This window comes from Corvus kubaryi, unplaced genomic scaffold, assembly GCF_017639235.1.
Source record: "Corvus kubaryi isolate FWS band 111438036 unplaced genomic scaffold, C.kubaryi_AGA036_p1.0 37382, whole genome shotgun sequence".
In the NCBI taxonomy this organism is placed as follows: Eukaryota; Metazoa; Chordata; class Aves; order Passeriformes; family Corvidae; genus Corvus; species Corvus kubaryi.
In genome coordinates, this window is record NW_024581124.1 from 3,157,896 (window position 1) to 3,170,735 (window position 12,840).

A 12,840-nucleotide genomic window follows, 5' to 3' on the forward strand; every position below is an offset into this window, starting at 1 on the left:
AGCACTCAGCAGTGGATTTGTCATGCTTGGGAAACGGCTGGATGCAAAAGTCCAACATTCAGACAGAAGGCCAGAGACATTCACACCTTCCCTAAACAGCCCTGTCTACTCAACACTCCATAGCAGGTGTATGGTATCTGCCCTGTTCTTTGAATCCTTTCCTTGGGGATTTAGAGGTGCAGAAAGGGGATTCGGATATGTCAGAAATAAAAAATAAGTAAGTAATGTTGTTTCTAGCTCCACAGCTCTAGGGAAAAGCTTGAAAACCTGCTGAAAATACTTTCTGGTATTTTCAGGCTCCCTCAACTAAGTGGCTGGCATTCAGCGGACCTGAAAGCCCAAGAACCAGAAACAAGCAAACAAAAAGCCCACCCCCTGAACCTTTTTCTTTTGCTGTCTATGGATTTCTCTCTACCACCAACAGAGCACCATAAGACCAACAAACACTGGTCCAAAAGCCAGTGGTTCATTGACTACAGCAACAAGTCAGTCACTGCACCCAGTCTCAGCAGAATAACCCACCAGTGCCAGGAATTCCTGTCCCCATGCACACAGGGCACTCCAGAGGAACAGGTCTGGGAAACAAAGAGCAGGCTGCCTAACAAATAAACCAGGGGTTCAAATTCTTGACATAAAATCTGCCCTTTCCTGGTGCTCCTCAAGGCCCATTTCACAACACAGCACTTGCTGTAAGTGATACACAATCCTAGTATTTATGCAGACAGAATTAACTCAGAATTAAAACAGTGAACTTGGTACACCAGACTTAGAAATTAATTTTTCACCTAACAGCTAGCTGGGATGAGAACATAAACAGGCAGGTTAACTCTTTCAGAGCTGCCAGACCAGGCAGAAAAACTTACTTATTCTCTTGTCAATTCCCTGGCTCACTCTCCCCCAGATACAGGGCACTGTGGTCACCAAAAGCTGGAAGATTCATGCAAAGGTTCAGACAGCAGACAAACAGGTTTCATGTATTTAGCAGGATCTGATGTCCCACTGCCAGAGCCAGCTCTGACACAACCTGCTCGTGCTCAGTGGGGTGTCTGCTTACCAAGAGCTGCCCAGATTTAAAAGGGGTCACACAACAGAAGCCAGCAGAAATATCAGTGTGAGTCCTCCCACACAGAAAAAAAAAAAAAAAGAAAAAGGAGATTGAGGTCATTTAACTAATCACATTTAGAACACCATCTGACAAGTACTAGATTGGTTTTGGATTGTTTTAGACCTTGTGTAAATCTTTCTTCTCTTGCCTCCAGTTTTGCTTCTGGTTGTCACTTGTTTACACAGCCAGCACCACCTCATGGTGGGCATGGGGTCCCAATCTTTTCAGCTCAGGTAAGGACAAGAGCAAACCACTACATTCCCAAGGCACTTCCCAGTTCTGGTCAACAGGAGCAGGAAATGCACTGCTCATGTCCTGTCCTCAGCGACAGAAATGCAGAGATGCGAGTGCAGACCACTTATTAGGCAAGGCAAATTAACAATTCCACATTAATACAGCGCTCAGCAAATCTGTTTATAGGGATTATGAATCCCATTAATCTCATCCCTATGGCAGTCTCACTGTTTCGTTTATGGGCATGTTTAATACAAAAAGCTCCTTAAGAAAGCTTCACCAGCCATCCTACCAACTGTTCACATCTGAGCATCAGCAGCTTCTTTCTTGTCTGTGTGCAGTGAGGCAGGGAAGGGACAGGAGTAGCTCTGGGAAATTGCCTTGGGTGACCCAGCTATAGTTAATTTTAACTCTAGACAGCCAGAAATCACATTCACACACATACACACATCTCTGTCTTGATTTACAAGCACTTTCAGGATTGACAGCTGCCTCAGCCTTTCCACACATTTGATCTTTTTTCCATCTAACCCATTTCCCCGAAGCCCTATTTTATTTTTAGGCAGCTCATTCCTCCTCACTGCAGATAACACTGGAGTCCTTTTTGCTTGCACCTGAAGGTGCCTCCTTGGCTCAGGCAGTGACAGCTACAGCACCCAAACACAGCATATTTCATGTCACCAAGCTCCAGATTCCCATGGGAATCTCAGCTAGACAGAGATGAGGGGCTGTCTTTGCCAGCCTGGGAGGGAAGGCACGGTGAGGATTTAGCCCGAAGAGGTTCACTCAGAAATCCAGTTCCTGGCTTCCCTGTACAACTGGGTCTGCTGGTGGCACCACGTAGAATCTGCCTGTTTCCTTCCCACCTATTCGGAGACATCCCTCCCAAAAGCACTCATTCCTATTCATGGTGTCCCAATCACCTCTGTTCACTACCCCTCTTTTCTCCTAAAAGCCCTGTAAACAACAGCTTCTTGCTGCTCAGTGACCATTAGCAAATTCTTACAACACAGTCATGCCAACAAAGACAGAAAGCCAGTTAATCTTTAACCAGCTTCCCCTAGACAGGCTTCTTTCACCTGGATCTCAAGCTGGAAGGCAATTTGTGACACTAATGGCAAAACAAATAGATGGGGCACAAAGAACCATCTGGGCTGAGCTCCTCTCTCTCCCTGATCAAACACATCCACAGCTGCTACTGCAGGCACAAACAGGGCCGGGCATTTTGTTTCCAAATACGACCTCCAAAAGAAGAAAGGGTGTGGGGAAAACTGAAACAGAGAAACCAATAACCCCCATTCCCAGCCCAACAGAAGTATTTGGGAAAGAGCCATTTAGTGAGGCAAGCACAAAGCATGGGTCAGGAAATGCTGGGTAAGGACTGAAGTGTCCCTTCACTGCCCACTCCAAGGCAGGGTATTCCCATGCTTCAATCAAAGAACCCCTATGATAAAGTCACCACATTAAACAGTAATGAAATAATTTGAATGAGTAGGTATCAAGGCACCTTTAGAGACTAAAGGGCACCAAAACATAATGGAGAATTCATGCCAGGCTCCCCTATGCATGCAGTCAAAGCTTGCTTTCTCCTCCCCCATTTTCTTCTTAACACACAAATATTTGTTTTCTTTCATCCTAACAGTCATTTTCTCCTCTCAAACAAAGATACCAGCACTGACAACAAGTGGATGCAGCCAGTAAACAGAAGTCATTCAGAAGTTTCAGTACATTTTGTAGGGGTTTAGAAAAAAGAAACACGCAAAGGAAATGAAGTCTTGTTCTAAGTACAGAGGAAGCTGGTGGACAGAATATAAAGCACTGGAATGGAAGATTCTTATAGCAGCACGGAAGAATTACCCTGAAGGAAAAAAGTGTTCTTGGCTCTAGACAAAACCAAAACATACCATTCATTTACTCTTGTATTTGCCCACTCTTGCCTGCAACAGATTCAGAACTCACTTTATCCTCCCTGATGATGTAACTGCATAAACATTCCAGGTCTTGTGTGAAATCCTAAAGAGCTGTGGAACTAAAGCTCATAAAGTCCTTCACTTCATAAAATCTGCCTGATTACCTGAGCATAGATCTCCCTCCAACTGACTTTCTTTTGTGCTATTTGGTTTTGTTTCCTTTTTATTCATTTTTGGAGTTTGTTGGGGATTTTTTCCATTTTGTTTTGTTAGGGAATCAGGATAAAGAGATGTCAGGACATAAGAAGAGAGGAGCAGAAAAAGCAAGGGGAAAAAAAATCTGATAAATACAGTACCTTAAAATAGTAATTTCAAGGGAGAGTGCTGATCTCATTCAGAGATGGAAGAACTAAAGTAACACACAGTGTGGCTAATGATTGGGAATGAGAAAAATACACTGAGTCTAGATGAATTCCAGCTATGGATGATGAAAAATATGTGAAGTAATTCTGAAGCAACAGGTATAAGGCTGTGGTGAATTCTCCACCATTCAAAAACCTAAAATCAGAGAATGCTGTTCACAAAGGATATGCTGTAGCTCATCCAGAAGTTATGGCATTAAGTACAGGGTGGAGCTTTACAGGGCTGTGTTATATTTGGAGGGGTTTGGATCTGATGAACATAAACATTTCAGGCTGGAAGAGATTGCTGTGAGATGAAAGATCCTACTTAACTGCTCTGAAAACCAAGTTGATTTAGCTGCAATACACTACTTACCACCAAATCATCCTGAATATTATTGTAATTGTATAATATTGTAATAGTAATTGCAATCTTACACTCCTTCTATATGCAAAAGAATTACAATTATAAATTATACACTGGTTACAGTTGTAAATAGAAACTGATTTTCTAAGTGTAGGCCTAAAAAAAACCCCACTACTTTAACTGATTCATGGTAATTTTCTCAGTAAGAGACCCTTCCCTTGGCTCTTATAACTGGGAAATGCATTTCAATAAAATACAGCCCAGAGAAGAGTCATATTCTAGTAACACATCCAGCATTACAACATACAAAACACAACACTGTTGAGGTGTTGGGCAGCCAGACCTTCATGAGGCTGGATCTGTGTGAGCTGATATTAGAGATGACAGAAGCCTTAGAGTAACTGGATTAAAAGGGAAAAAAAGAGATAAAGCAAGAGAGTCATAAACATCAAATCTAAGCAACTCACCTGAAAAGGAGCCTTTCCTGTTAGACACTGATAAATGATGGTTCCTATACTCCAGAGGTCAGCTTTGGCATCATAGTGTTGTGACATAATGACTTCTGGTGCCTTTTGGGGGAGAGAAGGGAAACTTCTTTTATAAAAAGAAGTAGTTTGGTTTGGGTTTTTTTTAAGCAACTCCAAGAAAGAGAAGTCACTATTATGCTTTAAAATCTCTTGAGCTAGATTCCTCAATAACCATGAAAGATTTACTCCCAGTAAGACTGTTAACACTACATTGAAAGGGCCACTTCCCTATTTAAGTGGGGGAAGCAGACACTTTCATTCAGAAGACAAAAATATATCCTTGTATATATTGTGTATTTTGGGCAAACCCAGTACTTCCCCTTCTCCCAGTATACCACTTTCTGCTGAATCCACCAGAAGAAGCCCCACTGAAACCATAAACAGATCTTCTCAACCAAAGCAACAAACAGCACCAAGAGCAGCAAAGGCTCCCATAGCACAGGTAAATTCCAGCCTCTATCCTGAGCTGCACCACTTGGGCACTTCCCTCATTTAGCCCAAGATGGCAGCACATTAATTAAGCTCCAGGGCCTGGGGCCAAGGTCACAGTTTGGGTTCAAAGGCAGTGTTCCAGTCCAACAGCTTGAGCCCTGCTGTGCCTCAGACTCTGGTTTCTAATCCCACATTGTGCCCTCAGCTGCTCCCTCCCAGGCTTGTTCCAGAAGCTGGAGACAGTGCAAGCCCCCAAAGCCCCTGGCTCAGCAGGCAGAGCCTCAGGAGCAGCAGCAGAGGAGGGACAGGAGGGCAGGCTGGCTAATCCCATGTGTTTATAACTACAGATTTCATTGCAGTGCTGCCAGCATGGAACAGGATCAATTTTTCAGCTCTGTTAGAAGTAAAGGCCACACGTAATGGAAAAAAAAAAGGCAACAAACAAGTTGTGGACAGGAGCTCAGTCTGTCCCCAAGGGAAGCAGGCATGACACCAAACAAAGCCAAGGAAGTAGGACAAGAATTGCACATGGAGATTTCAAGTCTTGCCATGGCATGGATCATACTGGGGTTCAGACAGAAAGCTCCTTCTGGTAGGGGTAAAACACCTTTGTTTTTTTAAAAGAGCAAAATAAAACAAAGCAGCAATAGGCTGTGAGCTAAAGCAGAGAATAAAGTCCTGCCTTGCCAGCAGATGTTCCCAGGGCTCCTGCACAAGACCAACAATAGCAGTAGGGACAGAATTCAGAACACTCCCTAAATCCCAATTGAACCCTCCCTTCCCATCTTCCTTCAAATCCATCAATAAACAGAGAACAATATGAAACATTGGAATTTCTTGTAACATCCAGTGTTGTTTAAAATAAAAATAAAAAACAAATAGAAAAAATATCATCACTAGTTTCCTCCAGCCCTTTCAAAAAATAAGCTGGGTGTTTTCAATTACTTTCACAAGAGACTCTGAAAGAAAATGTATCACTAAAAATAGACAATTCAGGAAACTCTCACAGGAGAGGAGAGTTACATCAGCTTCACATATAGCATAGTTCAAATAAACATCAGGCTTTATAAAAAAGGAAAGAGAGAGGAAGTGTGTTTTGCTTGAGTCAGTACTGTGGAACTACCAAATGCACTATGCCTGTGCAGTGCAGCACAGTGCAGCCTAACTCTGCCCCAAGACTACAGACAAAAAAACTTGAGAGTGGATTAGACTGTGTCTGAAATGAGGTGCCTCCTGCCCCAGGACACCTGTAAAAACTTCAACTGAAATTGACTCACATCACCTTTTTACTTTGAGCTCAGACACCCACGTCCCCAGGAACATGTCTGGCTTTGACATTTTTATTTCTGTCTAGTTTTGTCATTTTTCCTTTTACTGACTTGATGTGACACCGAGACCTTGACTGCTGCCATGAGCACAAATAAGAGATCACCTCATCACAACCCAATCCCAGAGTGGGAAGTACAAAGCAGGCAAAAGGGATCAGTTTGGTTTCTTATACACATCAGTTTCACAGTCTAAGCAGTCATCCTGGAAGCATGGTTTATCCACATCTCACCTGGAAATTACATAGCAACACAGGCACCTGCTGTCCGACATTAGCAGCAGCCAGAACTTCAGCAATCTCCCTGTGCAACAGCTGGTTTCTGACAAGTAAATAAAATTTCACCTCTGGGGGAAAGACTAGAGAAAAACAAAGCCGTCCTTTTGGGGGGCAAAGCAAGAACAACACAGAAAAACCTGTAGGCAAATCACACTTACCATGTACATGGGTGAACCACACAATGTTGCTGCCATCATATTGTTCTGCAGGTACCGGGCAAACCCAAAATCAGCTACAAAGAGAAAAAGAGGTAGGTCAGGAGCAGACACCAGTTCTAGAGAGCCTGCACCTTTCTCCAGTTGATTCTTCTTACTTTACCTTCCTTTCTCATCCATCCTGCAGCCTCTATCCCACCTTAGCAAGACTTTGACAGCTCTTCTTGAGCAGCAGCATCCTTGTGCTAATTATTAAAGCATAGTACAGACACCAGGAAAGCACAGACCAAGCCCCCACAGTACTCAGATGAACAAACTCCCATCCCTTTTTCAGGGATCAGTACCCATTTGCCTGCACTCTGAGATGTCAGCTGGGAAAGCTCTCTTGACTTCAGTGAGAATGTGCCAGTTCATAACCAGCCAGTTCATCTGCTGGGATCTCAGCCTTTCATTTGGGGAACTGAAAGTTCCCCTCCATTGAAAAGGCTGTAATGTGAAACACATCCAGGAGGAACCACTCCGCACCACTACCCACATTTCTAGACCTGCCCTACCAAAATGAGTCTTGTTCTGTTCCTTCAGAAGGGTACCAACAGTGCCAATACCAGCACTAGGACAGAAAACTGAGCCACAGTTCACTTAGCAAGTAGAAGGGCCAGGAACAAGGAATACTAAGATGAATTACCTCTGCAGGTTACTCAGCATCTGATCGTATGATACTGAGATGTTCTCTCAAGGTTACCAGATATTTCAGGCTAGGACACTGACACAGCTGTTTACACTGTCATCTGTCACTAATGAACTGGTACAGCCAGATTCTCCCTGGACCATGTACTCCTCAGGGAGCAGAAGGAGGGTTGCAGGTTACATCACACCCAAGAGCAGTTGTGCCCACAGCCCTCCTGCCTGTGTTGACAGCTCCCAATCCCTTCCTCACAGATAATTACTCTGCACTTGACAAAAAAAAACCCAAACCAAAACAAAGAACACATCAAAATGCTTCAGTCAAACAAGCAGCAACATTTCAAGCTTTTCCACTGGGCCTCATTTCCCAGCTGAAGGAAAGCACAAGGTTAAGGTGAGGAACAGTTTTACCTAATTGGTGTCAGCTTCAGCTCTGAGTTGTAACGTAACCAAAAAGCTCACGTGTGAGGGTGATATCATCTTATTTTTGAGGGACTGCAGGGAATATGTGTGCTCTGTAACTGGATTTCTGGAGCACTTGTCCCAACTACTGGTCCCACTTGCCTGATGTGCAGAATGTGAATTTCTTCAAGATGCAACTGAGAAGCCTGTCTGGTTCAGACTGGGAAAACTCCCACTTTTGGGTCTGCCTGACAACCCACTGCACTCTCTGAGGCCAGCCAGGAGAGCGACTAGTCAGGTCTTCGGACAACAATATTTAACCTCATCACTGTTAAAAGCTGAAGCTTATTTCTTGGTATGCCTGGAGATTACAAGCCAATTAGGGCAGGCTGGTGTTTTGTTTTTACTGAGGGAGGCACCATTCAACTGGGAGCGGAGCAAGGCCTGCCCAGTTCCTCTGTGTCAAATCTGTGTCCTGGCAGAGCAGAAAGCTTTTGCTCCTACTGCTTGGAGGCAGCTGAAGGCTACATTTAGCAGAGGAACTAAGGATGAAAAACATTAGAGTGTTTTTAAAATAAGTGGAGCAATGCTTTTCTCCTCCTAGACAGTTCCCCAAAGAAAGATTGAGGTTTGCCACTTATCCATTACCAAACTCCTGAGTGCTTCGGGTGACGTTTGGAGCAGGGTCTTACCGATCTTTATGCGAATGTTGTTGGGATTTGATTTCCTGCCTCCAGCATAGGAAAGAAGGATATTCTGTGGCTTCAAGTCCCGATGGATGATGCCCTTGCTGTGCAGCATTTTCATGGCACCTGCAATCTGCTGGAGAAAGAGCCTGATGGTGTCTTCACTAAGTGTCCGCATAGCTGAGGAGGAGGGAAAAAAACAACCACAGATGAAAAACTTACAATGCCAGTTCTCTGAGGAGCCCAGAGGGCAGAGTTTCACAGCAATTAGCTGTAATTTGTCATTTTATTCCCACATACGATGTCTTTTCCCCACACACCATTTCTGAATGATTCCTACAGGCAACAAGGGAAAGCATTTGCATTCCCAGCTTATTCTGTGGTCAGGGCTGTTGTAAGCCTTGAGTCTCTCATGGTGAACTCAGGGCAGCACCGGGTGCTGAATCTGGGTTATTAACTGTGTCCAAAAGTGGCATCTGCTGAGGTTTAGGGCTTCCCTCAGCAAGAGCTGCCAGGCAGATCCAGGCAAGCACCAGGCATGGCTGTGGGCTATGGTCAACAGCAGCTGGATACCCAAGGTCAGAGCTTTATCACAAAGACTAGGCCTAAAGGTGGAGCTAAAAGGAAAGGCAATTAGGATTAGGATTTACGCCTGCAAGAGTCATTAAGGCTCATGTGGGACCTGGGAAGGGTTGATAGGTTAAATTCACAGTAGGTTAGGGCATACATCCAGCAGGAATCTGTACCTTTGGGGTATGAATCCAAGTCTAGGCCTAACCCTTGTGCATCACCACCAAACCAGAATTCTAATCCCAAAACCGGTCTTTAGGTGAACCATGGTCCAATACTTAACAACAGACCCTACCAAATGACCCCTGCAAACCATCACCTGACACCCTCCACACTACATCCACAGATACAACAAGAATGTTTCAAAATGCTTTCACAAGTCAAGTTTTTTAAAAGAATACATTAGTGATCAAAATCTGCCAATATAGAAGCTCTGAAGTGGCCTCTCCTGAGATACAGGCTTCCCAGGGACCGTAGTGTGAAAATAAATATTGAAGGGATTAAAATCATTTTCAGCTGGCTCTTCTAATGAGAGCAACGCGACATCAGCTCTCGTTATTTTAAGAGCTATACATATGAAACTCTTGCCAAAGCTGGGAACAGCTTGCTGAACATACCCCAGGATCAACAGTGCTACCAGCCTGCCTCCTTGTCAGTCACTGAGCAAGTCAGGCTTCAAGCAAGCACCATTCCACTTGAATAAAATAATTTCTTTTGTAAAAGGTCCCTGTAAATTACTTGGGACTTCATTAGAGTTTTCCCAGCTGTTCTCTAGTAAGACATTAAAACAGGCTGGCAGGAGCTTCAAAACACCACTCTACTCAGTCAGCTAGAAGGGAGGAATCCTTATGAAAACACAGCTGAGGCTGCACACAGCTTTAACACAACACAGGAAATTAAAAATCTAACTTTTAAAATACATGGATGGGAAGCAGCAAGGGACACAGATAGGTTAAGCAGTGCTTAGAATAGAAACTAAACTCCCACCACTCCCAAGCCTCACTGTTCTAGGAGGTACAAGCACAGCTAAAGTGTCACCATGGCTATCAGGTGGTCCTGGACTCATAACACGTGAGAGCAGTGCACATGTATATAGAGTTTCTCTCCCCTCACTGAGCCTTTTTCCTCATGAACTGGCTCTCAGCTGGAGTTCACGAGACTCCTCTCCAAAAAGGGGAGATTCTGTGAAGGGATTTTAAGGATATTAAGAGGCAGCTCAGATGCAAGTCTTCAAAATGGACTTGCATCTTCTGAAGAAAGCACTGCCTCATCTTTAACAAAGCTTTCCCCAACCTCCTGCTGAAATATCTCAATGTACTCGGTCCCATACCATTTTCTGTCTATTAAAAGTCCAGCATCTCTTAGCTGTGCTCAATATTCTCTCCAACAAAAGGGCTCTGCAGTATTTCTGCAATTTATACTCAAGGAAATCTATTCAGGAATGGTTAAAACACCACCTTTAAACAAAACAGCAGAAATTCAAAAGGTTTTGTTTCCCCAATTCAGCTCAGGCCCAGGAAAGGACAGGCTGATCGCCCTCCCTCAAACATGAAGCAAGACTTGAAACTCGGTAATTCTTATTATTAAGGCAGAAGGCAATTACCAGCTCCTGGCTAAACACACTCTGCCTCTAGCAGAGGAACTGTGGAGAGCCTTGTCCTGACCTGCAGTCCCAAGAGCATGCCATGGCTCTAAGGCATTACCCTCTCCTTTAGATAATTTGGTGGCTATAAGGCTAACACAGCACTAGCCATCAGCCCTCAGCAAACCAGCTGAGCCTCCCTAATGTGAATTCTAACTCTTTATAATATTGAAAACAACAACATTGCTACCAAGATCAGAAAAATCCATTCATCCATAGAAAATAGGGCTTCTAAACTACCTGTTTCTGCAGACTTTAAGCTTTTCTACTTCACAGAAGTCTGTACAAAGTTCTCAGCCCTGCAGAAGAACTGTTTTCCTGGCACAGAGAATCTGAACTGGTGTCTTGGGCCTGCAGACATATTTGCCCAGGGCAACTGCAGTAGCAGAGTGGAGCTACCATGCTGCAGTGCAGCAAAATCAGACAGAGAAGTCTGCTGGATCCTCTGGAAGCATTAAATCTCACAAATCCAGGTAGGAAGGCAGGACAGGGAAACTGAGGCTCTGCCCTCAGGAACAGAGAAGGGGTAGTCAGTTCCTTGGGGAGGGTAGGGGCAATACCCTTTTACCTCCCTCCATTAACAAGCAGGCTGTAACACTGGAAAACAAAACTCCTTATCTCTCACACTCAGCCCATCAGTCTGCTGTGTGACAGCAGCAATCTGCAACTGAAGGACAGGAACATAAATATAACTGACATTTTCAATGACTTCAGGACATTGGTCTGCAAAAGTTCTCCCAGACCAGCTACCAACAGCAGAGGAAGGAGAAGATCCAGAATTTAGGGGCCATCAAAAAACCCAAAGAAAACCCAAACAAGTGGAGAACAAAACAATGCTCCTCCCTTGCTGCATCCCAAACAGGGATCTTGTAAGTCTAGTCCCTGTCAAAAGAGGATATTCTCATCTTCACCAGAAAACTGCTGGCAAAATACTAAACCTGCATTAAAGTCTGGGCATCCCTGTGGATGTCTGTGGTGAGCAACACATTCTTGCAGAGGATGCTGTTTCACAAGCCCTACTTTGCCATTACTGAGAAGCAATAATATCCCTGTGTTTATTTTCATGGGCTCCACTTCAGTGATGAGGCACTCTGCTTACTGCCTTGGGCTGCTCAGGTCAGTAGATCAGAGCAAATATTTGCTCTGGGTCAGTGTGGGGCCCACATGCTGTGAGCTCTTAAGGCAGAGAAAAAGGATGAAGCACCTAAGAAGTGCCCTGGTCAGCTTGTTCTGAGAAGTTCAACCTGCAGGAGGCTGCCAGGTAAACTGCAGTAAACAGCCCTTGTCAGCTGATCCAAGAGTAGATGTACTGGAGTACACCCACTGACGTTATATTACAACACCATTTTGGAAAAGTTATTTAGGAAAAAGAACATCTCCTCTTACCCACAGGTGTCACAAGTATCTCTAACATGGGCCCAATCCAAGTCACACTGAAGTCTGAGACCAAGCTGACTTGTTTGGGGCCTGGCTTGTACCTACCCCACTGCTACCCATGCAGAGCATGGTCAGTGACACTCCTGGGAATCTTCTGTACAAGTCAGAAGACTTAATGCAGATACATCTGTGATAGGACTAGACCTTAATTACCTGGCTGTAGAGGGAGAAAAGCTACAGAGCAATGCTTCACACCCTTGGTTTGCAACAGGGTCCCTGCACCACTTGGGATAGACTAGAAAGATCCAAGCTCCCTGCATGTGTCATGGTCAAACCAAGAAATGCCCTGTTATGATACGAAAGCAACAGCTTTAAGAAAGGTCACAAATATGCTCTTAAAAAGTGTCCGTAACAGCCTGAGCCAATGACAACTCACAGAATTTAAGAGGGAATTTCAGACCTGCCTGCTCTGACCTTCTGAGTACCCAAGGACACAGAATTCCAGTTATTCCTGTACAGAGGCCAGTCACTTCTGTACCACTTCCCACAGCTCTACCACGCAGAGCAGAGATCTGCCACTCTCAGCTCAATACACGATGGCCTCCACTGAAAGCAACATCCAGAGATCTCCCAGAAGGGAAATTGCATTATACCACTAAAGGACAACACCACCACAGCAGCTGTGCTGAGCAGAACATACACAGCCCTGGGTTGTATCACAGGGATGGGGCTGCCCAACACCATA

General features: G+C 44.4%; 1 protein-coding gene across 5 annotated transcripts in view; it reads right to left on the reverse strand.

Annotated features, from left to right (window-relative positions):
- The window catches only part of ULK1 (unc-51 like autophagy activating kinase 1), a 78,080-nt gene that overhangs the window by 44,625 nt on the left and 20,615 nt on the right, over positions 1-12,840 (reverse strand). For all 5 annotated transcript variants that reach the window (XM_042034720.1, XM_042034723.1, XM_042034719.1 and 2 more), the window contains exons 7-9: positions 8,513-8,686; positions 6,738-6,811; positions 4,485-4,586 (exon numbers count right to left, since the gene is read on the reverse strand). In XM_042034720.1, the coding sequence (XP_041890654.1) occupies positions 4,485-4,586; positions 6,738-6,811; positions 8,513-8,686 (350 nt within the window). The remainder of the gene's footprint in view (positions 1-4,484; positions 4,587-6,737; positions 6,812-8,512; positions 8,687-12,840) is intronic.